We start from the raw sequence: 23,073 nt of genomic DNA, 5'->3' as shown, positions 1-23,073 counted from the left end.
TAAGGGAGGGAGGGGGTGTTGTAGAGAAGATATGGAAGGCTCTTACATGACTCAAGAGTCTCACAGATGATGGTCTCATAAAAGAGTCTCAATTTAAAGGTGTTTTAGTTATGTTAGTCTTTTATTTATGTTGAGTTGTTTAATTATGCTGGGACCTATCTTCAAGTGTTAGACTTTGGGTGTAATTGGGACAAGGGTACTTTAATTGTAAGTAGACTCTATTACTTTCCTCTATTATAAATAGGGGCTCATGTACTCAGATTACATCAAGTCAATGAAGTTTTCTTCTTTTCAAGAAATTCAACACACCTTTTGGACGTGTGGGCTTGGGCCCATCTTCTAACATGGTGGTAAAATCTGATGTCTCTCTTCAATAATTTTGTTAATAATTATCCAATGTGTTTTAAGTACTTCAACTTTCACGGATTTAAGTAAAAGAATTTATTTATGGAAGTATTTTTGGACTATATAACACAATCATGATAGAGGAGCCAAAAGGTACCCTCCATGATCCCCTTAATAGGGGAAGAAATCCGATACATGATAATTCCATCATATATGAAGGTGGATCTACTCAAAATAGTTGCTCCATTGTTGTTGAGGCGACTACATTTAGATATCCTGGAGTTGATCAGGTGACCACGATAATATGTTTTTGTTTTCGTATTTGCAGCTTCAACAAATCTTGTTGTTAATTCCTTCATTTGTGCTTGGAACAATGCTTATAGATACTTACTAGGAAATGATAAATGTTATAATAAAGTCACCTATTTCTCTATTTGCAGACCAATTGATTTTTGTATGCATCTATTTTCATTGGAATAAGTAAACTATACCAATATCTTGTTTAACCAAACCAACAATAACAAAACATTCAAGTTTATTTTATGGTGAAGAAGTCTGGTTGAAATTTTAATTATGTTACTGCCACAAGTGGTTGAAAAACTAATCTCAGTCATATTATAGTATGCTCTTGTGGATATCATTGGACAAATGGTCAAATTCTTCCCTTTCTTTTTCTCTTGTCCTTTATTTAATGGAAATGCACTTGAATAGAGTTTCTATAGTGACCTACTAGATGCAATTTAATTTTTCAAGTGCTCTTTATTGAGGTTATTATTGATTAGGTGCTGATTTTTAATTAACAACATTTGTTTACTACTATTTTAGCTCTTTCTCATATGGTATTGATATTGTTTTATCTATATTTGATCAAAGCAACATGAGACAACATGATTCCATTCCCTAACGACATCTTCTTTTCTATTCAACATTCAAGGTTCAATACCTAATAGATAAGGTTCTAGTCCAACCAACAACTTTGGGTTCTTATACCTTGCAGCACTGGTAGTAAAAAACCAAAAAAAAATAAGTTGTCAGTTGTTTCACATAAGCATTTATGACTAATGTTAGTATTCGTTTTCTTGTAGGTTGCTTCTCTTTCTTTGTTTGGCTGGTAATTTTGGCATAAACTATGATACTTTCAGTTACATTGCCAACCTTAATGGAGGTGCTGACATATATGTTTATCCAATTGACAACCTTCGATAATATTATAGTTTTTATATCATCTCGGATTATTTTTACAAGGCAATAGATGCAAAAAAAAAAAAAAAAAAAACAAAAAGGCTTTGTTGAATATGTAAGAGACTTCTGTGGCATAATGAATAAATCATTGATCTAATCGAAGATATGGGTTCAATTCCCAACAAGGTGTTATTATGCTTTCCTCAACTCATTTCTCAATAATTTGGTCAATAAAAGAGTTGTTACCTTAGACTTTTAAATAATCAAAATCTCCATGATTGGAAAACATTGAAAAATTGTTGAGTGTCTAAGGAAAGCATTTCAAATATTGAAGATAACAGTTAATGTCTAACATTTGAAATTGTTGACATGAGAAACACTCATATAGCGAATACAAATTTAAACCATAACCAAATTTCATGAAAACATACTACAATCATACAACTGCACAAAAGTAAAATCCAAGCTATTCTAAATCTCATACATAGTGTTGTTGCTTAAAGATCATGAAAATGTCTCATTATTGAAATAATGATCATTATAATAAAGAGGAGCATAAAAGCAACTGGATGATACATTGGAGGACAAAGAGAAAGGATAACTGTCTCATTTAGCTTGTATGATTGTTTATGAGCTGTTTTGATTTATAGGAAGTTACTTATCCTCTATAGATTTGGACAACACTACAAGACACCAAGAATAAGAGTAATTTTTCTTGCCTCTCTTCAAATATATTATTGAAAGAGAGAGATGAGTGCATAAAAGTAAAAAACCTTTAAACTGGGCTTAAACTAAGTTCCTGCTTGCCATTGTAGCTATATACCTAATGACCAAAAAATGAACTTAGGAACAAGATAAAGCAGCTAAACAGTTTAGATGAAATTCAACACATGTCAATCATCCCCTTGTTATTTTTTTTTTTGTTTTTTACAAAGCTATTTTGAAGGAAGAATCATTTCAAAATACTTTGCTGGGAATCGAACCCAGAATTTCTGATTAGTCACTGCCTTACCCATTTGGCTATAGAGTCTTAGTACACATTACTATTATGCTTGTATAAAAGAAAATCTTTTATGATAGATATAAAGTTGGTGGAGAATCCAAGCAAAGTTACAAGTATGAATACTGGTCTATGAATAATTCTACACAAAATCACTTTTTTTCAAATAGTTTTTTGTTGAACGCCCCTAGCCTAAACAACATAAAGTATGTAAACCAGAATTTACTCAAATCACAACAAGGATCCACCATTCACAATAGAACTTCTAACAATTAAAATAACAACTAGCAAAACCAACCTACTTTGCAAAACCATGAGTGGCTACTACAGCTTTAATAAGCCTATTTTCTGGTCAATAAAATGACTCTTACCATAACACCATAAACTTCTAAAATGCTAAATAACTCAACATCATTTTCCAAGTCACAACAAACAGGGGTATTTATGGTGCGCCTTCCATCAACTTTGAACTTCTTGAGCAAAAATACCAAAGAAAGGGGAGAAAAGTATCAACAACTACATAAGGTTCTTGCATGGTAGCGATTGCAACCAACCTCTCTGAATCTCAAGAGAGAAAAACATTAAAGACAAAGTAATACAAATCATCTAATTGAAAACTTATGGCTTAACTAAGGATAACCCAAGGGAATATTATACCACTCTAGGACTGGCACATTTATTACCTTTGGTGGAACATGGAAGTCTTAGATAAACAAGAATAATTTGTGTCTTGCTCGATAGAGTTTTTTCTAAAGCTGAAATGAAGCGAGAGCAGAACCTATTCTAAAAAAAAAAGGGTTCATCTAAAGAGAGTAGGTAGAGGGAGGTAAAAAATCTAAGAAAGAGATATCTTGCACCTTTTAGTGGTGGTAAGGAAGATGATGATGGAGGCAGTGGATAGGGCTAGACAACGATAGAGTATCTCTAAAGCTGAAATGAAGTGAGAGCAGAACCTACTCTCAGAAAAAAAAGGTTCATCTAAAGAGAGTAGGTAGAGGGAGGTAAAAAATCTAAGAAAGAGATATCTTGCACCTTTTAGTGGTGGTAAGGAAGATGATGATGGAGGCAGCGGATAGGGCTAGACAGAAGATGGGACAATGAATGGAGATGGAAAATGACAATAGGGTCTTCTCCTCCTCTCTATTAGGGGTAGGAAGATGAGAAAGAGAATGAATGGCAACAACAAGGAGGAGCTTGAATGTGCTTGGAGGCGTCAACAAATGGGACACAAATAGGTGTGGCTGAACTTAGGAGATTCCTCTCAATTGGGCGGGAGGCAGAGAAGATTGATGAAATATTACTTTGGAGTGTAAGTTAGGGAAAATGAAATACAAACAATTGATATATCTTTGTGCTGATTCAATGACTTAAATACTATTTATGTATGTTCACATGTTAAGCCTTTTTGTATTGGATCAAGACTCATGGCAACGACAACTTAAATAAAAAATTACTCAATGTTCAAAAATTGAATCATTTAGCTTGAAAATGGACATTTTATCCTTTTGCAAATCTCAGTGAAATGCCAATTGAAAGTCAAGAGAAGATACTTAAGATTTTCTTTGAGAGCTACCAATCATATAGATTGGTCTCTTTCAAAATTTGGAAATCTATCTTGCTTAAGTCAAAACCTTCAATCTTGTTTTAACTTTTCTAGAATGTGGCTTTCAAATGGCTATGAACCATTCATAAGGTCTTTAATAAGAACCTCTTCAGTCACTTCTAGTTGTTTGGTTTTGTTGGATTGAGGATCCATGATAATATTATAGATAATCAGCTCAAGAGAGAAAAAAAATCGAAGATGAACTTCCTTTGCTCTTTCCTTTGCTCTTTCCTTTGCAAGCATAACATAAAAAAATCTTTTGTTGTAGTAGCTCGCTTGCTATTTCTTTTGTCATGCTCTTCGTAGACGGGAAAATGAGAGTTTTGGGTTCTCTTCTCCGTTACTCCTCCTGTCCGTCCGTCTTCCTTCCTTGTCCCCTCTTCTTCATTCGCTCATGTCACACTAAAACCCTCGCATCGCAGGAAATCTTTATTTCTAATCTCGTACTCAACCACTCCGGCCTCCAGCAAACACTATCCCAGGCCCTCGAAGCTACCGGCATCCAATGGACCCCTGGCCTTGTGGATTCTGTCATGAAACGCCTCTGGAACCACGGCCCGAAGGCTCTTCTGTTCTTTGAATCTCTTTCCTACCACCCTGATTACGCCCACTCCCCATCCTCCTTCGATCTTGCCATTGACATTGCAGCGCGTTTAAGGGACAACAAAAAGGTGTGGTCTTTCATTTCTCGTCTCCGTAAATGTGGCTTCTCTCCCTCCCCCCGAACCTTCGCCATAATCTGTGAACGCTATGTTTCCATTGGGAAACCACACCGAGCAGTCAAATTGTTCCTCTCCATGCACCACCACAACTGCCCACAAACTCTCTCTTCGTTTAACACAATCCTAGATATTCTCTGTAAGTCCAAACATGTTGAATTGGCTGTCTCCTTATTTAAGACATTTAAGCGCAAATTTCCACCCGATGTCATCACTTATAATATCATTGCAAACGGTTGGTGTATTGTGAAGAGGACCTCGAATGCAATGGAAGTTCTAAGAGAGATGGTTGAAGTTGGACTAGTCCCGACCATTGTGACATACAATCTTTTACTTAAAGGGTTTTTTAGGGCCGGACAAGTCACACATGGGTATAAGTTCTTTGTCCAAATGAGAGAAAGGGGTGGGAATGCTAAACCTGATGTGGTTACATACACTACGGTTATTCACGGGCTTGGGGTTAATGGGGATACTGCAAAGGCTAGGAAGGTTCTTCCAATGATGATTAGGGATGGTTGCCTTCCATCTGTTGCTACATACAATGTGCTAATTCAGCTTCTCTGTAAGAAAGATACAGTAGAGAACGCAATTAAGGTATTTGAGGATATGATACAGAGGGGTTACATGCCAAACATAATAACTTTTAATGTAGTGATTAGAGGTTTATGCCATGTAGAGAATTTTGACAGGGCCATGGAGTATATGGAGAAAATGAAGGCCAACAATGGGAGTGAGCCAAATGTTCAGACTTTCAATATTTTGATTCGATATTTATGTGAGGCAGGAGAGCTTGAAAAAGCTTTTGAAGTGTTCCGTAGAATGGCCGATGATGGTTGTTTGCCTAACTTGGATTCGTATAATGTCTTAATTAGTGGGTCCTTCGCCCAAAAAAAGGCTGAATGGATGGTAGAAGCAGGCAAATTATTGGTAGATATGGTGGAGAGAGGTTTTTTGCCACGTAGATTTATTTTTAACCGTGTACTGAACGGGCTTCTCTTGACGGGGAATCAAGCTTTTGCAAAGGAGATACTAAGTGTGCACAGTAGGAGTGGCCATCTTCCTCGAAAGATCAGATTGTGATACTGTTCATGAAATATTGACTTATAAGATCTGGTTATTTTATGGATGCAATTATTTTAGCTTGGTCTCGTTGAATTTTTTCAAAGCATTTTGTTAGGGCAGGTTGGGGAAGAGAACTGTTATTTATGAAGACAGTCTCTGGATTTCTAACGCTTTAGTCCATCCCTTCAAAATGTAAATAAGGCCTCAACCTTGAGGCAGTGGTGTGGCAGCTTAATGAGACTGCATAGTTGCTCTGGGAGAGTGAGAGAACGAAAAAAATATTGATGGAGACCTAGTTTCCTCTGTTTAGTTGCTGAGAGGAAAGAAGAGAAAGCACAAAATAAGTTTTGGCAGTTTAGTTTTACATACTCCCTTTCCACCCAGTGAGAGGATTACGAATGTAGGTTCACCTTTTTACCTCACCAATGCTAACCATCGTTCTAGTCCATGCTTCCTTTCCACCTTACCTCTCTCTCATTTTTCTCTGCTCTCCACTTCTCTCATAGATTCTGCTGACTAGGTAATTGTGGAAGCCTCTTCTAGGTATTTTTCTTGTAAATTTTTTCCTCTTTCATTTACTACTGGGCTACTAGAAGCCCTTCAATTTTTCTAAACACTTACTTATTGATTTGTGTTTTCCAGGTTGCAGACCACATATGAGCTGCTAGTATTTGTCTGGAACTGCAGGTTTTTAGTCCTTTCATAGTAGCTCAATAAACTGCGGATTTATCTTTATTATTGGTAATTTTTTCTTCACCTTAATTTCTTTGTTTATTAGCTCTGATTTCTTATGCTATGAAATAATAACACTACTACAAGAATCTTTTTATAGGAAAAGGAAAAAGTTTGTCAGTTTGATCTGATTCATGTCATAATCTAACTTGAATTTCATTTTAGTCTAATTGGCTAATAATTAAACAAGGATTCATGACTGTTAAGAGTCAAAATTGTACTCTGTTGAACTTAGTGCTCATTCTTGCTGATTTGAAAATCTTTAGATAAGACTTCATGGTTTGAAGATAAGGATTGTGCTTTAGTAATCTACTATTTGCTAAAGCATCAAATTTCTGATTGAGTCAGTTAGTGATTTTTTTAAGAGGATTAAAATTGTATCAAAAAGAAAAAAAAGATTACAGCTCTTAACAGGAGAATCTAATACACAGAAAATCCGCCATGAGGATTTGATAGTCCTTTTCTACAACTTGATGAATTAATACAGTTGTCTAAATCTATTTGGAGTCATGTTTATCACTTGATGAACTCAGTAGTGAATGTTTTTTTTTTTTTTTTTAATGATGGTAAAATTCAATAAGGAAAAGAGAGAATTATAGAAGCATTGCCAAGGAAGCCATAAAAGATCAAGTGAAGGCAAATGAAAGAAAAGAAAATATAGAATAGAATAGAAAATTTTACCCCCAATTAGGGGTGGCATTGAACCGAGCAGGTTCGCGAATAGCTTGAGCTCAGCTCAGCGCCGGCTCGGTTTGGTTCGAATAAACCTGATCTCGAATCAAATTTGAGATGGGTTTTTGGGTTGTAAATGAGCCGAACTCAAACAAGCAGCAGTTTGGTTCACGAGCTCGAGTCGGCTCGTTTACTTAAACCAATGGGAGCCGGGAGGGGTGATTTATTCGGGGAGTTCAGCTTTGGGTCTTCCGCTTCTTCTTCCTCTAGTCCCCTTAGTTCTTGCCTGCATCCATCCCTTAGTTACCCGAATTCAAGAAAAAAAAACCAAAACTAAGAAACATCAAGCAATATTCTTCGCTTGAGAAGTAGAACTTTTAACAAGCTTTTCGTTGCCAAAAATTAGAAAGATGTTGGGACATTCGGTCTTGCAAATCGCCCAAATCATGCCTCTCAACTCCCAAATTCCCTAGAGCAAAACCCTAGCGCCGCCTTTGAGAACTCCGCCTCTGCATCAACATATGGGGGCTTCTAGAAGTTGGCAAAAGCTTCAGACCATCAAGGCCTCATCTGGTTTGGTCAAGTCAGACCCAAGGGAATCCTTAGAGCTCTCCTTCAATGCAGACATCCGAGAGGCCTCGAAGCGTAGTTTCATGAGCAACTCATCGACTTCTTCTTTGGATGCCTCCGCCTCATCATCAGCTATGCTTGCGGCAATTATGAAGGGAAAGTATGGTGCGGTCACGCTTGTGAAGTCGACCAAAAGCCACGGAGCATCCTTCTTGCTTGTGTGCTGCCATGTATGGATTGCGTTTATTCTTTGAGGTTCTGCTGCTTGCGTCTTTTAGCTGTTAAGTAGCTATTTAAACAAGAAGAGATATTCTTCTAAAGACAAATCATACAACGCAACGGCGTTTGTTCTTCATGGGTTGTTGGGAACCGGAAGGAATTAGATGACTCTCTCGAAATCTGGCATCTGAGATTTCCAAATTATCTTCTTCAGCTGGTAATTTCTGTTTTTCACTCCACTCAGTACCGATGGATTATTATGTTACGTGTCTACTCGCTTTTTGGTTGTCTTGAGTTTGCTGAATGGTGTCTCGTTTCCTTTTCTTTCCTCTTAGTCATTTTTATTATTTATAACTCTAATTTTTGTTTCATTTTAATTTTTTATGTTTGACTATTGAATAAAGTTTATGTAGAGTTTATGTACAGTATTTATGTACAATTTTATACAGAAGTCATGCACAACTTCAAGTAAAATTTATGCATAATTTTATGCACAGTTTATTTGACATGTATTTTATGCAAAGTTTTAAATGTAGGTTGGAGCTCGAACACAGCTTGAGCTCGAGCTCAAAGTAAGTTAACATTCTTGGACTCGAGCTCGATTCCAATTTTAGGCTCGAGGTTGAGTTTGAAATTGAGGTCAAGTTCAAAGTATTCAGATCAAGCCCAACTCGAACATATGCAGGTTCGTACTTTGCTTGACTCGATGTCACCCCTACCCCCAATCCTCCCCAAAAAGTAAAAAACGAAAAACTATAATCTATGATTGTAAAAAAGAAAAACTAGAATCCAATATTGTATTTGCTAACTGATCAGTATGATTCTAAGAGTCTTGAAGTGTTGAAAGCAGGTCACCTAGGTGCAAAAAACCTCCATGATGGGTTTACTATGTCTTTATCTCAAGTAATTACTAGTAATGAGTCATCCTCTATTGATTACTGGCAAGGGAAAATGTTCTCTGTACAGCAATAACTTCAGCCTTAATGGAGTTAGCCTCACCTAGTGACCCTAAAAATTGAGTATTTAAAGAACTTCATAGTTCCTTATAGCACCCCTCCTCCCCTAATGCCTGTTAGCTTTGGATTAACTTTACAACTACTGTCAAATTTCAATTCAAGGGAACCAAACAGAGAAAGGATCCACTGCTTCATGTAAACTTGGTTAGATGGTGAGCTAACAACTAGAGCTTTTCAATTCTTTCATAGAGTTAGTCCAGTAGAGTACCTGAAATCGTCAGTTAACTGAGCCCAAGAGAGAACAAGATGAACAAAATTCCTAAGTATATTCTCTAATGAATAAACCTGGCTTAAACACTCTCTATCATCTCTTTCCAATCATAAACTAATGCCTCCGCAATTCTCCATGGAATTACCAAGCTTAGGCAGAAAAAGTAAAAACAATTTCAGACAGAACTATTCAAAGTTCTTGGTGAGCATAATAATAATCTAAAACAACAAGCATAAGACCTCCAAATTTCATTTGCAAAAGAAAAATGTATATGATCAATAGACTCATCCTCTTTACTACAAAGTTGACATGATGTAACCAAGGGCAGAATCCATACCGACATAGTTGATCACATCTTAGAATCCTCCTAAAATTGTCCGAAGAAAGGCTTTTGCTTTTGAAAGATTGATAAATTTCTAGGCTAGAGACGATCATGTTGTATATGCAAGCAAAGCATCCGCAAGCCAAATTAACTTTCATCACCAACACCTTTACAATAAAATCGCCAAAGTAAAAACTGAAGTTTGATAATATTTCATTACAGCTCTATTTGTATCCAAGTTAAGGTCCTATTCACCATATTCTTTCAGTCTCGAATCCTTTACGAAATGATGTGGAGTGCGAGTTGTACAATAAAGAGAGGGAAATGCAGGCACTAAAGGCTTCTTTCCAATTGAATTACCCGATTTACTTTAGCTATTATGCCCTTTGTAGTTACGGATGCCTATACAAATATTATGCCATAAAGAGGAGGACAACCTAGGAAGATAATTTTGTGGCATCCAGGTATCAAACGGAATGTGTTTTTTTTTTTTGAAAAAGATGTATATATTAACAGAGAAAATTACAAAGGAGATAGGAGCAAATCCCTAACAATAAGAGATTGAAGGGTTGCTCCCGTCTTGGCAAGTACATTTGCTGCCGAATCTACAAATCTCGGAATGTGAGACCAAAAACAAGAAAATTGAGCAGCAATTTCAAGAATCTCCATAAAAGAGTCCCAATGGCGCCACGGGGGAAAGGATGCATACTCGCTCCAACCAATTACCACCTTTGGGTCTCTTTCATGTGAAGAGGGCCACTACAATTGTCTCTGAAAGCGCAAAAACCCATTGAGGAGGCCTTGGAGCTCAGCCGTCGTTGAGTCAGTAATGCCTAATGGGCCAGCATTTGAGAAGCGCTGGTTTCCAGAGGAATCCGAGATAACTCCCCCAAAGCCAGCAATCCAGGGATTGCCAAGAGAGGAATCGTCAAAATTCAACTTTAGGAAACCGTGCTTTGGGGGGGGGGGGGGGGGGTGTCCTTTCTTGCATAACTGGGGCCCTGGAAGCAAACCTCATTTTTGCCATTGTGCTCCAGTTGTTGTGGATAGAGGAACCCACATAGGAGGAGAAAGGCTTCGTGGTAAGAAGCCACGCTGAGATTTGACCCAAAACACGCTCGGCTACTCTCTCTACGGAATCACATTTAGTGCCAGCGATTGCGCTCATTTAAAGCTCCCATGGGATGAAGCCAGGGCAAGAAGAGACCATAAACTTTCCAAGCCCAGGAAAGGGGGTACCAATGAGTGACTTTCTGAAAGAGATCAGATCTGCCGACATACAGAATTGAAGCCCCGTCTTACTAAGGATTGAAGTCCACACATTCCACGAGAAGGAACATTGAAGCAGGGTGTGACTGGCTGTCTCAACCTCTGAGTTGCAGAAGAGGTAGAGAGGATCAATAGCAGGGTGGCCTCTTCTTTTGAGCACGTAGGCCGTGAGTATTTTTCCTTTTAAGGCTCCATATGAATTTTTTTATCTTTGGCGGAGCACAAAGACGTCATGCAAAGAAAATTTCATGATCACTTTGATTTAGATGCCAACCATTGATAAGTTTGTAAGAGGAGGATACTGTGAAGATTCCACTTTTGCCTGGCCACCAAATCATCTTGTCGACTTCTAAAGGCCTCAATCTTAAAGAGTGTAGAGATTCCATCAACCTGCAAGCCACCAATGCCTCGGTATCAGAAAGACCCCGTCTGAGGTGCAGACTCAATCCATCCCCCTCAAAAGCTTCGGCAACTGATATCTCCCTTCGTAAAGATAAGAGAAATTTTTTTTTGAATGAAGACTGAAGGGGTTCCTATCCTGTCCACCAATCCTCCCAAAATTTTAAGGATCTGCCGTTTCCAACATAAAATCTGCTAGCAGAGGAGAATGAGGGAATAAGTGAATATATCGATCTCCAAAATGGAGATAGACCCCTCCGATTACCTTCCGAAGTCCACCATGGAGAAGGACAACCAAGTTTGGCTTTTACCATTTCCTTCCAAAGATTAGAAGATATAGTGTTGCACTTCCAAATCTATTTTAAGAGCAAAGCTTGATTCATTTCCTTTGATTTCCAAATCCCCAAACCTCCCATCTGTTTAGGTAGGCAAATCTCCTCCCATTTGACCAAATGATATTTAAAGGTATCACTCGATCCTCTCCAAAGAAATCTTCTTTTTAACGTATCCATGTCATCGCATATGGAGGCTGGACAAGGCATAAAAGACAGAGCATAATTCAGAATGCCTGCAATACAAGACTTTAGGAGAATGAGTCTTCCTGCTTTGTTGAGAAAACGGCCCTTCCAGGATGCCAAACGAGTCTCAATCTTTTCCACCACAGGGTTCCAAAGACTTTGGTTTATGCTACCATTGAAGGGGGGAAGGCCAAAGTAAGTGGACGAGATGCTAGATGTTTTACATCCAAAGAGATTTGCCATCTCATCTAGTAGCTCAGGACTTACATTGAAACCCATGAGGGAAGTTTTCTACTCCATAAGTTTGTGTGTAGCCTTTAGCTACCAGTCTTGTGTTATAACATCCAATTGTCCCATCAGCATGATATATTTTGGTAAACACCTATCTACATCCAACAGGTGTAACCTAGGCAGTGCATCTCAGAACGTGCAAGTCTACCTGGACTGAAGAGCTTGCGTATCTCCATGCATCACCTCAATCCATTCCAACTTTCCTTGTGTTCAACATAAGATTTGGGAAAAACTGAAGAGGAAAGTAGGGAAACAAAATGCTAATATGCAGAAGATATCATCAAAAGAAACAAATTGTGAGAGAGGATATTGTGTATTAGATCTGACACCTTTGGGAAGAGCTATTGGAAAGTCTTAACTTAGAAGGCAAAGTTGGGGACGGATCTTTAAAAAGAGAGGACGAGGACAGGAATTGATATATCACCATCTGTAGTGAGAACGGAAGTTTTGCATTAACAAGTACACTTTTGTCTTGAACGTCTATATACCTGTAATGGTTTGGTGGGGTTTGACACCTGCTTTGGCAAAGGCTCAATTGGAATAGGAACAGGAGCAGACATGGGAACCTCTAGAGGATTATCATTCTATTTACAAAAATATGATTGCTACTCGAAAAAAAGGTGATGTTTGGAGAAATATACATTTTCTTCTGTAAAAATGTGAGCTATAGGAGAAAAAGAGAGAAAATAGAGGGGGAGAAGGAAGAGAGCGTGAGGCCGCACTCAATCAGAGCAAAAATCAAGCCCCCTTTCTATTAAATACCATTTCAGTAAAATGATTACTGAAGTTAACAAAATGCCCCTCGACGCTTAAACTCCCATAACTTACTGAATACTACTCAGAATTTTATCAAACTTGAAACTTATACTTCTTAATGATACCTAGCTTACTGCTATCTCACGAGGTGTATACCAGATTAATGACATAACCAAATACTCTTACATGGATTCTATCATCTTCCTTAATGGATCATAGCATATATGCCCTTTTTGAGTTCTAGAATACCAAAGGAAGACACATTTGATTGAATAAGGGACAATTTATCTAGACCAAGATGGAAATTATGACCGAAACAAAAACAACCAAAGACACAAGGTGAGTCACCAAACAAGGATACATCAGGGCACAAAATTTCTATAGGGGAAGTATCATTCAACACAATAGAAGGAACCTTATTGATCAAGTAACAGGCTGTTAAAATGCTTCATCCCAAAAGAAACTTGGCACACACATTTGAAAATTTTAGGTACATCCAACGAATGTCTATTTTTTCTTTCAGCTACTCCATTCTGTAGTGGAGTATAAGCACAAGAAGTCTGATGAATGATTACATTTTCAGCCAAAATGATTGAAAAGAAAATTCAGAAATTCTTTTACATTATTCGAACGTAGGTAACAAATATTTGAAGAAAATTGAGCTCTTATTTCTAAATAGAACTGTTTGAATAAATCAAATATTTCTGACCTAACTTTCAACAAAAACAACCATGTAACACGATTGCAATCATCAATAAAGGTAATAAAATATTGATGCCCTAACAAACTCTTGACTCTTAGCCGGTCCCCATACATGACCATGAACAACTGAAAAAGGCCGGAAACTCTTTTTATTCCCTAGACGGAAACATAACTCTATGATGTTTCTCCAATTGACACAGTTCACAATCAAAGGAAACATCTGAACTCAAAGAAGGGAAAAATCGATGCAGCATGACAACTGAAGGATGACTGAGCCTTAAATGCTATAATTAGGAGTTAGATTCAGTCTTGAAGGCCTTCAATTCACTGTGTGCTAGATAATATGATCCATTCTTTTCACGACCTTCACCAATAGTCCTCATCTGAAGGTCTTGGAAGACATATACAAGGAAAGAAAGTTATTGAGCAATTTAGAGGTTTAGTAGGTTGGCTGATAGAAAATAAGTTTATGGAAAATTTAGGAACATATAAAACAGAATTTCAAAACATAGATGAAGATACTTGAACAGACCCTTGACCACAAACTCTTGGTTTGGATCCATTAGCCAAAAAGGTTGAACCAAAGGAATTACTAGTAGGCTATGAAGAGAAACAATCAAACTGACCTGTTATGTGTGCAGAAGTGCCTGAATCTATTACCGAAGACTGAGGTGAGGAAGAGACGGGTGCAAAATAACATATACTTATGAGCAAGTGTGGCATATGCAAAAGTAGAGGGAGAAGGCGATGAAGCTCATCCTTATTCATAGAATCAACATCAGGGGAAGGTGTAGATTGGGTAGTAATGCTGCCTTCCTGAGACACCTGATTAGCCCACTCTAGTTTTCTAAATTTATCCCAACATTTCTCTAACGTATGATTAGTATGGCCATAGTGAATGCAAGGCTGAAAAACTCTACCTCTACCTCTTTCACCCCCTTGATGCCTACCTTGAACTTGTTTGCCCTAACCTCTGCCATGTTGAATGGTACTGGTGTTCAAGGAAGAGAGGTCTCCTTTTGCTGGCACTTTAGAGGAATGGATCATGACTTGGGATTTGGTGAAAAATGTGTTGCACGAATTATGCACGAGAGTGCCATGTAGTGCTCACCCTTGTTTGAAACACAACATTAATCAAAGATAGTGGCTCTTTGAATGAAAAGCACAACTGTGGTTTGCAAAGCTCCACAATCATTTTAGTGCTACTTGGCACTTTGCAATTGGTGGTGCATGTAAATGGTGCAACTTGTGTCACACCAAATCCGAGCTCATGGATCACAGCTGACTTTGCTCTTAATAGGGCAGCATCAGTTTCTTTAAATGAAGGAGATGTGGTGCTGGCCCGTAGTTTAGCTTGAACTGAATCATATGTAGGTCGAAGAGTTTTGAGTAAATTTTTACCACCTTGAGGGTTTCTTTTTGTTTTTCCAGCTCCTGTTCATCAAGAACGATATGATGATAGTGAAGGACTTTCTACCGTAATCTATCGACATCACCAATTGTCTCAACCATCGATTTGTCACCCCTCTTTGTAAATAAAAAATTCTGGACATATTACTCGCCTAAGCGAGTCGTTACTCTAAAGAATCCCAGATTTCCTAACGATTTTACTTTATATAACCTGATTCACCATATTTGACTCCATCTATTTACTAACCAAGTCATAATCATGTAATTCTCTTGCTCCCATTCTTCAGTTTTTGGGTAGGGAGGATTTATAGTCAAAAACTTCAATGTTCTTTTAGAACCAAGGAAAGTCACATTTTCAAAAAAAAAAAAACAAGGAAAGTCTGAACAGCTGGGGCCCATACAACAATAGTTCTTTCTGTTTGGTTTGTCAGATGTGATCTGAGTAATGTTAGTATCTGTCTCATCCACTTTTACTGGCTTCGTAATAGTAAGTTCAGCCATATGTTCAACCAAGAAATACATGACAAGCCATAAGTCGAAAACAGACTAAATAGAGTTCTTTGCAGACAAATAGAGGCAGAAAAACTTCATCAATTGAATTAAACAATCCGAAATCTAGTTAAGAACTACCAAAGGCTACAGGCACAGCACTAAAGATTCTCAGAAGAGTCTGTGCAAGTAGTATGCAGGCACCTTAACACAATACTAAGTAGTAGGCAGGTAATAATTAACTCTCAAAAACAGGGAGGAGGCGCTACTTTATTGCCCTAAAGCATTAACTTAACTAAGGATTAACCTAGAGGCTGCTGCAGAGATGAATCACCTGTTTCTTTCCTGCCATATTTCAATTAAAGAACAATGAAGGTAAAAATAAGAAGTAGAAGTAGGAAAAACAGCACCTGATGTGATTGCCTACTGTTCTGATACCATGTAGAGTGAAGAAATTAAGAATAGGAGAAGTTGAGAGAGAAGAATAGTACTTGTTGAATTATTATTGATGCTTAAGTACAAATTATGGGCTAAATGACAAACTTGCTCCTCAATAACTTAATACAAGAAAACAACTTACAAAGCCTAAAATAACCCTCTCAGGTACTGAACTGTAGTACTTCTTTAATTACAATAATACCTTATGCTAAATATCTCTCACAATCAGTAAGCTTCAAAATGTTGTTGCTTAGATCCCTCCTGCCGACAGCCAACTCAAACAAAACTATGATTGCAGCTTCCTCAGTTTTGCAGCCTCATTCAGAACCACAATGATGAAACTATGCTCTCCTTCACTGGTCACCTGGGTATATCTGACTCAATTTCTGCTGAGACTCAGCCTTCACTGTATTCCTCTTGCTTCCTCCTGCCTATCATCGATTATTTTTAGGTGTAATAAGGAGGCAGATCCCCTTTGGAGGTTATATTTCATCTGGAGGAGACTATTGGATCTATCCAGGCTTCTTGGTGCACGTTAGTTGATCAGTTGATGTGGTGCAGACCACCTCACCAATGAAGGTGTCTCCCAAAAAGAATTTGTTGTGACTAGGCGTATATTGTAAGTTCTCTTTTGTAATTATTGTTATTTGCCCCCTTTCTGTCCTTTGTTACCTTTCTAGGTGAGGGTCCTCATGTCTTGTAAGGGTCCAACTTATTTCCTCACCTTAGCTCCTTTTCTTTGAAAAAAAATGTTATTTGAAAAGCGGGCAAAATGAACCTAATTTTCATTTTAATTCTAGAGGGTTACTTTTGTATCATCTGCAGAAGCTTCTTTGTAGGATACAAAGCTGTTGTCTAACAGGTGAAAGTGAAGCACTTGGCTTCTTTTTTATCTCCTTGTGAACATGCCACTGCATTATCCCGCTACATTCAAGCAGTTCAAGAATTGATTCCTCCTTTGCAGTTGATCATCCCAATCCACCAACTAAGGTTTTCATCATGGTGCCCACTAGTCTAAAGCTAGATTATTAGATGAATGAGAGTCTATATGCTATTAGTAGATACATTATGATAAAGAGGATTTTTCATGCTTTTATGCTACAAGTTGATCAGAGTTTATTTTGAAGGCCACATTATGGCTTGGTATATAGGGAAGGTATTAAAACTATGAGTAAGTTTTATGCTGGATGTCATGACAATTATCAAACACACAGGCTGTTAAACTTACCCTGCTGAGGGGACCAATATCTTGCTTGATAACGTGCACTTGGTTACACAGTTGGAGCTTTGATGGCCCTTGATTTCTGCAGATTCCAAGGGTTAGTCGTGCATTTGTTGTACACTGCTGCAACTAACTAGGGTCTGAAATACTTTTAAGTGCTGATCACTATCTGTGAATTATTTCACCAGTAAACACAGTCAGAATCTAGCTTCCACACAAGAACCTTATTCTGGAACCTTTTTTTGGGTCCATGAGTACAATGTGTTTTAATCCCAAACCCCCAATGCTAAGGAGATTCAAACACAAGTTCCAACTAAAAGACCCCAGACGAGACCACTGAGCTGCAGCACAAGTCTCTTGTTATCCTGAATCTTAGTGTGTCTCGTTCCATTTTTATTGAAAGATATTGCTATTTTGTGCAGGACCAGTAACAGTCACATGCTGAAATGAAAGGACTAGAATAAGAAGAGATGATGAAGAAAGACAGAAGAGACTACTGCTAAACAGAAATATCCATTAATATGTTGCCATATCCTTGAATTCAAGTGTTTGACTTTCGATATCCTTGAACTGTTATATGTCTCCATGATAAAACCAAGAAACTTGTGGCATACAGCATGGGGTTATCAGGTGGACCTTATTCTTCAGCAAGTGGCTTCTTTTCTTCTGAGTATAGAGTTCTCTGTTTTTCTGCAGAACTGAATTCGTGTTAATATTCTTCTTAACAATAAGTAAATCCTTTCAAGACATTTAGTTAGTCACCCTCCTCATTCAAGTGAGGAAGAGAGCAAACCATGCTTGTTAGGAGCAAGGTGACAACTACCCTCTTCCTTGCCATGTCAAGAGGACGACAAATACCCTCCTGTGTTCCTTGATCAAGAGGAGGACAACCTTCCACCTTAGGGTCCTTCCCCTTCCCCCTTTGTTTTTCTGCCTAGAGATAAATCTTCCAATCCTTCTCTCCTCGTATAGATAGAGGAACGATGATGACATATCTTCCTTGATAAATCTGCAGTTAATCTCAGTTTCTCTCTCCTTTTCCATTGTTGTTGATCAGATGAACCGGTAACTGATGGAGAGAGATAAATAGGTGAAAGTAGGAGCTGATACATAAGAGGAAGGCAGGGATGGAAGCTCACAAGGTCAGCCTCATAAAGCAGAATGAAAGGTGAGTACTTTGCCAACCTCGAAAGGAGAAAAAATCAGGCATATGATACAGTATCCAATATTTTATAAAACAAAAAACTGAATCCAATTGGATAGTCATTCCTCTGCTGAATTTTAATATGAATTTCATGTTTATACAAGCAGGATCATGTGGGTCTACTAAAGTCTCAATAATAAGAGAACGATAGAGGACTCCATGTGGATGGTTTGCTGCACTACTATCTATGGCCATAAGGAACACGAGACAAAGGAACAGATACAGAATTTTAGGGGATTGACATCGAGATTGGGAGTACTGGTTCCAAGAAGGGAGGTGAGCTGTTGAAGCTACTAAGTATTGGAAGTGTAATTTTATCAGAGGAATCTCTAGTTAGGTGCTTCTTCAACTTGTCTTTGGCTTATCGGCGATTTTCTCAATTTGTTGAAGGTAAATGAATAAGCAATGCTAAAGGAAACCAATGAAAATGAGCAAAAAAATCAAGACTAATACAAAATGAATAAGAAGCATTAGAATAAGCAAAAAGGGAAAAATATTAAAAATGCTATATTTAACTCATGAGACTCTTAAAAAAGTATGAAAAACAGATAGGTCGAGAAAAATCAGAAGTTGTTCTAACAGGTTGTTTTGAATCTCTAGGGATTTAACTGTTGGAACTGTCGATTTTATGAAAAGCAAAAAAGTCAGATTAACCAAAAGTTGTTCAAACAGATGAGTTCATTTGAATAATTTTTATATAATGTGCATTGAGTTTTAATTTTTTATTTATTTTTAACACAATTTCATTCAAATAATTTTCCAACAACGAATCCAGATTTTCAAAGTCTGTTTGAACAAATAAATTTGCTCAAACAAGTTGTTGATTTTTAGGGTTAACATATAAACCTAAAAGATTAAGGGAAGGAGAGAAAAGAGAAACTCTAGCTCTTGGGAAAGAAGAGAGAAGAAACCAAATGAGAGAAATAAGAGGAACAAAGAGAGTGATGTATGGACGAATTTGAGCCAAGAGGCAGAAGTTTGATTATTCTACCCTATACTTTGAGGTTATATTTATAGTTGTGTGAACTTTCTTTGAACAAAACCCTCTCTTTCCTCTAGAAAATCTACCCCAAACCCCTTGGAAATCTTCCCAAATATTTGAAAATAAGTGGAAATTCGTCCAATGGAGTCCAAGGGAAAGATGACAAAGGCCAAACTCATTGCTTCCAAATCGAAGAAATAGAAATCTGGGGCAAATGTGGGCAACTCAAATTTGCTTGAGGTTGTTGAAACAATTTCCGTTGTCAATTCAAACAAGAGGCATCAATTAGGTGAGTCCCCAACAAACAAAGACTTCGAAAATGCTTAGCGAGAGTTAATTATGGAAGAACAGATTAAAGGAGGATGGTGGAGATGGTGGCTGGTTGAGAAAGCCTTAGTTCAAGAGGTGCCTAACCTCAAGAGAGTCTTGGTTTGTATGATAAACCTCACTACAACATAAGTCAAAGGGTTCCCATACAAAGTGAATTCTTTTTGTTTGACAAAATCGTGAGTTAATCAAGGATTACTTGAGCTATTTTCACATAGATTGGGCATCTAAGATTGATTGTAATATTTTTTTGTGCTTGTAAGTTTAAAGTCAGCTTATTGAGAGGCATTTTATGTAAAAACTGAATCACAAGCTAGTAACCCTTGCATGTACTAGGTCAAATCTTATTTAGGCAAGACCATCCTTTAATACAATTCCTTAGTGAAAGCCTATGTGGTTGTTATTGAAGTGTCGAAAATTCTTGTAGAGCAAAGGCAGAATTGGCCTTGAGGCTTTTGAATTTTAAGCGATTCGAGACGTATTACTCAGTCAAAACTAAACTAGGTCTGTTTGGAACTCACGGAAAAGAAAAGGAAATGAGAATTTAATCATTATTATTCAAAAAAATAGTTAATGAAAAGGAGAATTTGATTATTTAATAATAGTCAAAATTTTATTTTATTTGATTTTCTTTTCTACGGGTTTCAAACAGACCTAATGGCGAAGAACAAAAGGATAGAAGAGAACAGGAGAGAGCATGTCCACGATAATGTAACTCTTAAACGATCTTCTCATCACTCTGATTCAATCCTCTTTCAACTTCATATTCTTGTTTTAACTTCTTTTGTTTCTTATTCTGAACTCTGATTTAGCTTCCACTTGAGAAAGCTTACAAGGTCTCTCTTTCTGGGACTGGTTACACATTGTAGTCTATCAGTGTTAATGAATAAAAAAGAAAAAAAACAAACAAACAGGGAAAGCAATCACAGAGTGATCTGATTATTTCATTTATTGGCTTTCCTCTTCCTCTGACCTCTCTCAGAGCACCGGCATCTGAGAACAATATATGAAGCAAACCTGTAAGCCAAGATGAACCCTACCATGATCACCACGTTCCTCCACCTGTTCTTCTCTTCGAACCCTTCTTCTCTAAGCAAATCTTCTCCACTGATCAGACAAAACCCATTTCGGAGCTCCAAACACTTGTTCGATTTAGAGAACTCGTTCACGAGGAAACCTTCAAATGGGTACTTGAAGAGAGACAAGTAATGCATAAAAACCCAGTAGCTTGGGATCCCGTCTTTGGAAATGAAGTAACCGGAGAACAAAAAGAAGGATCCCATCACGCCGGAGATCACCGAGTTTCCGACTATGAAATTTGGCACCAAGGCGCTGAAGCACACCACCACCGAGTTTGCCGTAATCAGAATCAACCAAATCAATAGCAGGAAATAGAGAAAAGAGAACGCGTCTCGTCTCAGTCCTGCCAGCCAGTAGAGGGGTCCAGAGAGTAACAGAGCCAGAATTAGAAGAAACGGGAGGAAGACGAGTGCGTTTGCGATGACATAGGATGAGACTCTGTAGCTACCGCTAGAGGTCTCCTTCATGAGAATTTCCCTCTCCTGGAGGAAAATAGGAAGCGCTTCTGTTGTGCAAGAAAGCAAAAACGTTAAAATGAAAGCAAAAATGCCTACTCTGGATTCAGCACCGGGGAGATCATCCTGTTGATTGTAGAAGATTGAACCCAAGACAAGCCCTGCAACCAACATTTGAAGCGTCCTCAGGGCAAAAAGCTCTTTGGTTCGAATTATGTTCTTTGAGAACCTGTGTGAGAGTAAAACAGTTTCACACAATCTTGAATTAGCAAAGCCCCCAGTACTGACCACTTCTTCCTTGTCGTCCACTGCCATCTTGGACAAATGAAAGAGTTGCTGTAGCGTAAATTTGTCTGTTTTATTGTTGTAAATTTCTTCAGTTTTCCTGTGATGTAGCTGCTGCTGCTGCTGTTGGAGTATGTCAATGGAATCAATGGCAAATTCCACTACATTGACATGAAGTGGTGGCTGTAATCCCACAGACCTCAAATAAGCTTGAAGCTGGTGGGTGGTGCCATGGTGCAGAACTGCCCCATTAGCCAGCAACAGGACGGAATTGAAGAGTTTCACAATCCTGAACCCAGGTTGGTGGATACTCAGGATGATGGTGCGTCCCCGGGTGTCAGCCATGGTCTTGAGCATGTTGACGATCTGCAACGCCGACGTGCTATCGAGACCGGACGTCGGCTCGTCGAGGATCAGTATACCTGGGTCATGTACCACTTCTACTCCAATCGAAACTCGTCGTCTCTCCCCGCCGGAAATCCCACGAATTCGATCGTCCCCGATGCGCGTCCCAGCGACATGGCCGAGTCCTAGCTCCTGGATGAGTGTGTCCACCCTTGTGATCAATTGGGACTGAGGGAGCTTCAGCCTGAGCTTGGCACTAAACAGTAATGTTTCATAAACTGTCAGTAAAGGAAACAGCGTGTCTTTCTGAGTTACATACCCGGACATCTTCTTCAACTTTGCTTTGTCTATCGGCTTCTTATTCACTAAAATGGTGGTTGATGATGAATCCTCCTCTGGTTCAAGCTTCCCCGCAAGGACCGCCAACAGGGTAGATTTGCCAGCTCCACTGGGGCCAACAATGGCCATCATCTCCCACGGCCTGGCTCTGCAACTGACATTATTCAACACGGTTCGAATCCGGCTACTTGATGCCTTTCCTCCTCGTTTTCCCTGTTCTACATCTTCTTCTTCTTCTTCTTCATGCCGCCGTTGGTCTCCTTCTTCCTCTTCTTCATCTCTGCTCCAAATCTTAAATGGGTAAGGGCATGTGTTTCTGGGTGTGTAGATTTTGTAACAGACTCCTCTTGCTTCAACCTCACATCCCTCCTTCCCCTTCATGGAAGAAGTTCTGTCACCTCTCTCCTTCCTCTCCATTGACAGAGCTTTCTATCTCTGAACAGCTTCTACCTGAACATCTCTTCTGGGGTGGTAACCCACAGAAGTCCTTCATGGTCGTACTACCAAAATTTTCTATTTCGGGTGGAGTAGTGGGAAATGACCATTAAGCTGATCATGAAGGTTATCTTTGGATGACGTGGAATAGGGCCCCTTAGACACGTAGATTTTCAAGACCTAGTCGTCGACGTATTCACTCTGGGATCACATGAAGACTTTCTTGGCTTGCGTTTCCAAGCAGATATTGTATTATAATTAACTTTGAAGTTTACGAAAACAGCAAAACTGCCCCTGGATTTTGTTCCCAAAATGTCCTTCATAGTTTTAAAAAAGACGGAAGTAATCCTTTGAAATCATTGACCTAATTATTAATGTGAGGTGATATAACTAGTTACCAAAAACACTAATACTGACCATATCAACCCGTGACGAAACCCGATACCAAATCTGGAAATCGTCCCCAAGATTTTT

At 38.4% G+C, this 23,073-nt stretch overlaps 2 protein-coding genes across 3 annotated transcripts; one reads left to right on the top strand and one right to left on the bottom strand.

Annotated features, from left to right (window-relative positions):
• The first annotated feature begins 4,444 nt into the window (after nucleotides 1-4,444).
• LOC137949473 (pentatricopeptide repeat-containing protein At1g74900, mitochondrial) lies at nucleotides 4,445-18,759 on the top strand. The gene is made up of 4 exons (XM_068795519.1): nucleotides 4,445-6,454; nucleotides 6,554-6,652; nucleotides 18,205-18,315; nucleotides 18,459-18,759. Exon 1 carries the CDS (start codon nucleotides 4,445-4,447, stop codon nucleotides 5,927-5,929), a length of 1,485 nt encoding a protein of 494 aa, XP_068651620.1. The 3' UTR covers nucleotides 5,930-6,454; nucleotides 6,554-6,652; nucleotides 18,205-18,315; nucleotides 18,459-18,759.
• Nucleotides 18,760-20,360: 1,601 nt separating this feature from the next.
• LOC137950679 (ABC transporter G family member 5-like) lies at nucleotides 20,361-22,658 on the bottom strand. Of its 2 annotated transcripts, none has more exons than XM_068797268.1 (2): nucleotides 22,145-22,658; nucleotides 20,361-22,081 (listed from the first exon to the last, which is right to left on the bottom strand). In XM_068797268.1, the coding sequence occupies exons 1-2, from the start codon at nucleotides 22,579-22,581 to the stop codon at nucleotides 20,605-20,607; spliced, it is 1,914 nt and encodes a 637-aa protein (XP_068653369.1). In that variant the 5' UTR covers nucleotides 22,582-22,658; the 3' UTR covers nucleotides 20,361-20,604. The 2 variants fall into 2 exon arrangements, with proteins under 2 accessions (XP_068653369.1, XP_068653370.1); XM_068797269.1 differs by having other exon boundaries at nucleotides 20,361-22,069; nucleotides 22,145-22,657.
• Between the last annotated feature and the right edge of the window lie 415 nt (nucleotides 22,659-23,073).

The sequence above is a fragment of the Aristolochia californica genome, unplaced genomic scaffold (genome assembly GCF_029961685.1).
Source record: "Aristolochia californica isolate CCGP_79_NKW_82.1479 unplaced genomic scaffold, dmAriCali1.0.hap1 SCAF_14, whole genome shotgun sequence".
Classification (NCBI taxonomy): domain Eukaryota; kingdom Viridiplantae; phylum Streptophyta; class Magnoliopsida; order Piperales; family Aristolochiaceae; genus Aristolochia; species Aristolochia californica.
Note: the sequence above shows the minus strand (reverse complement) of the source record. Positions and strands in the feature narration are given on the sequence as shown.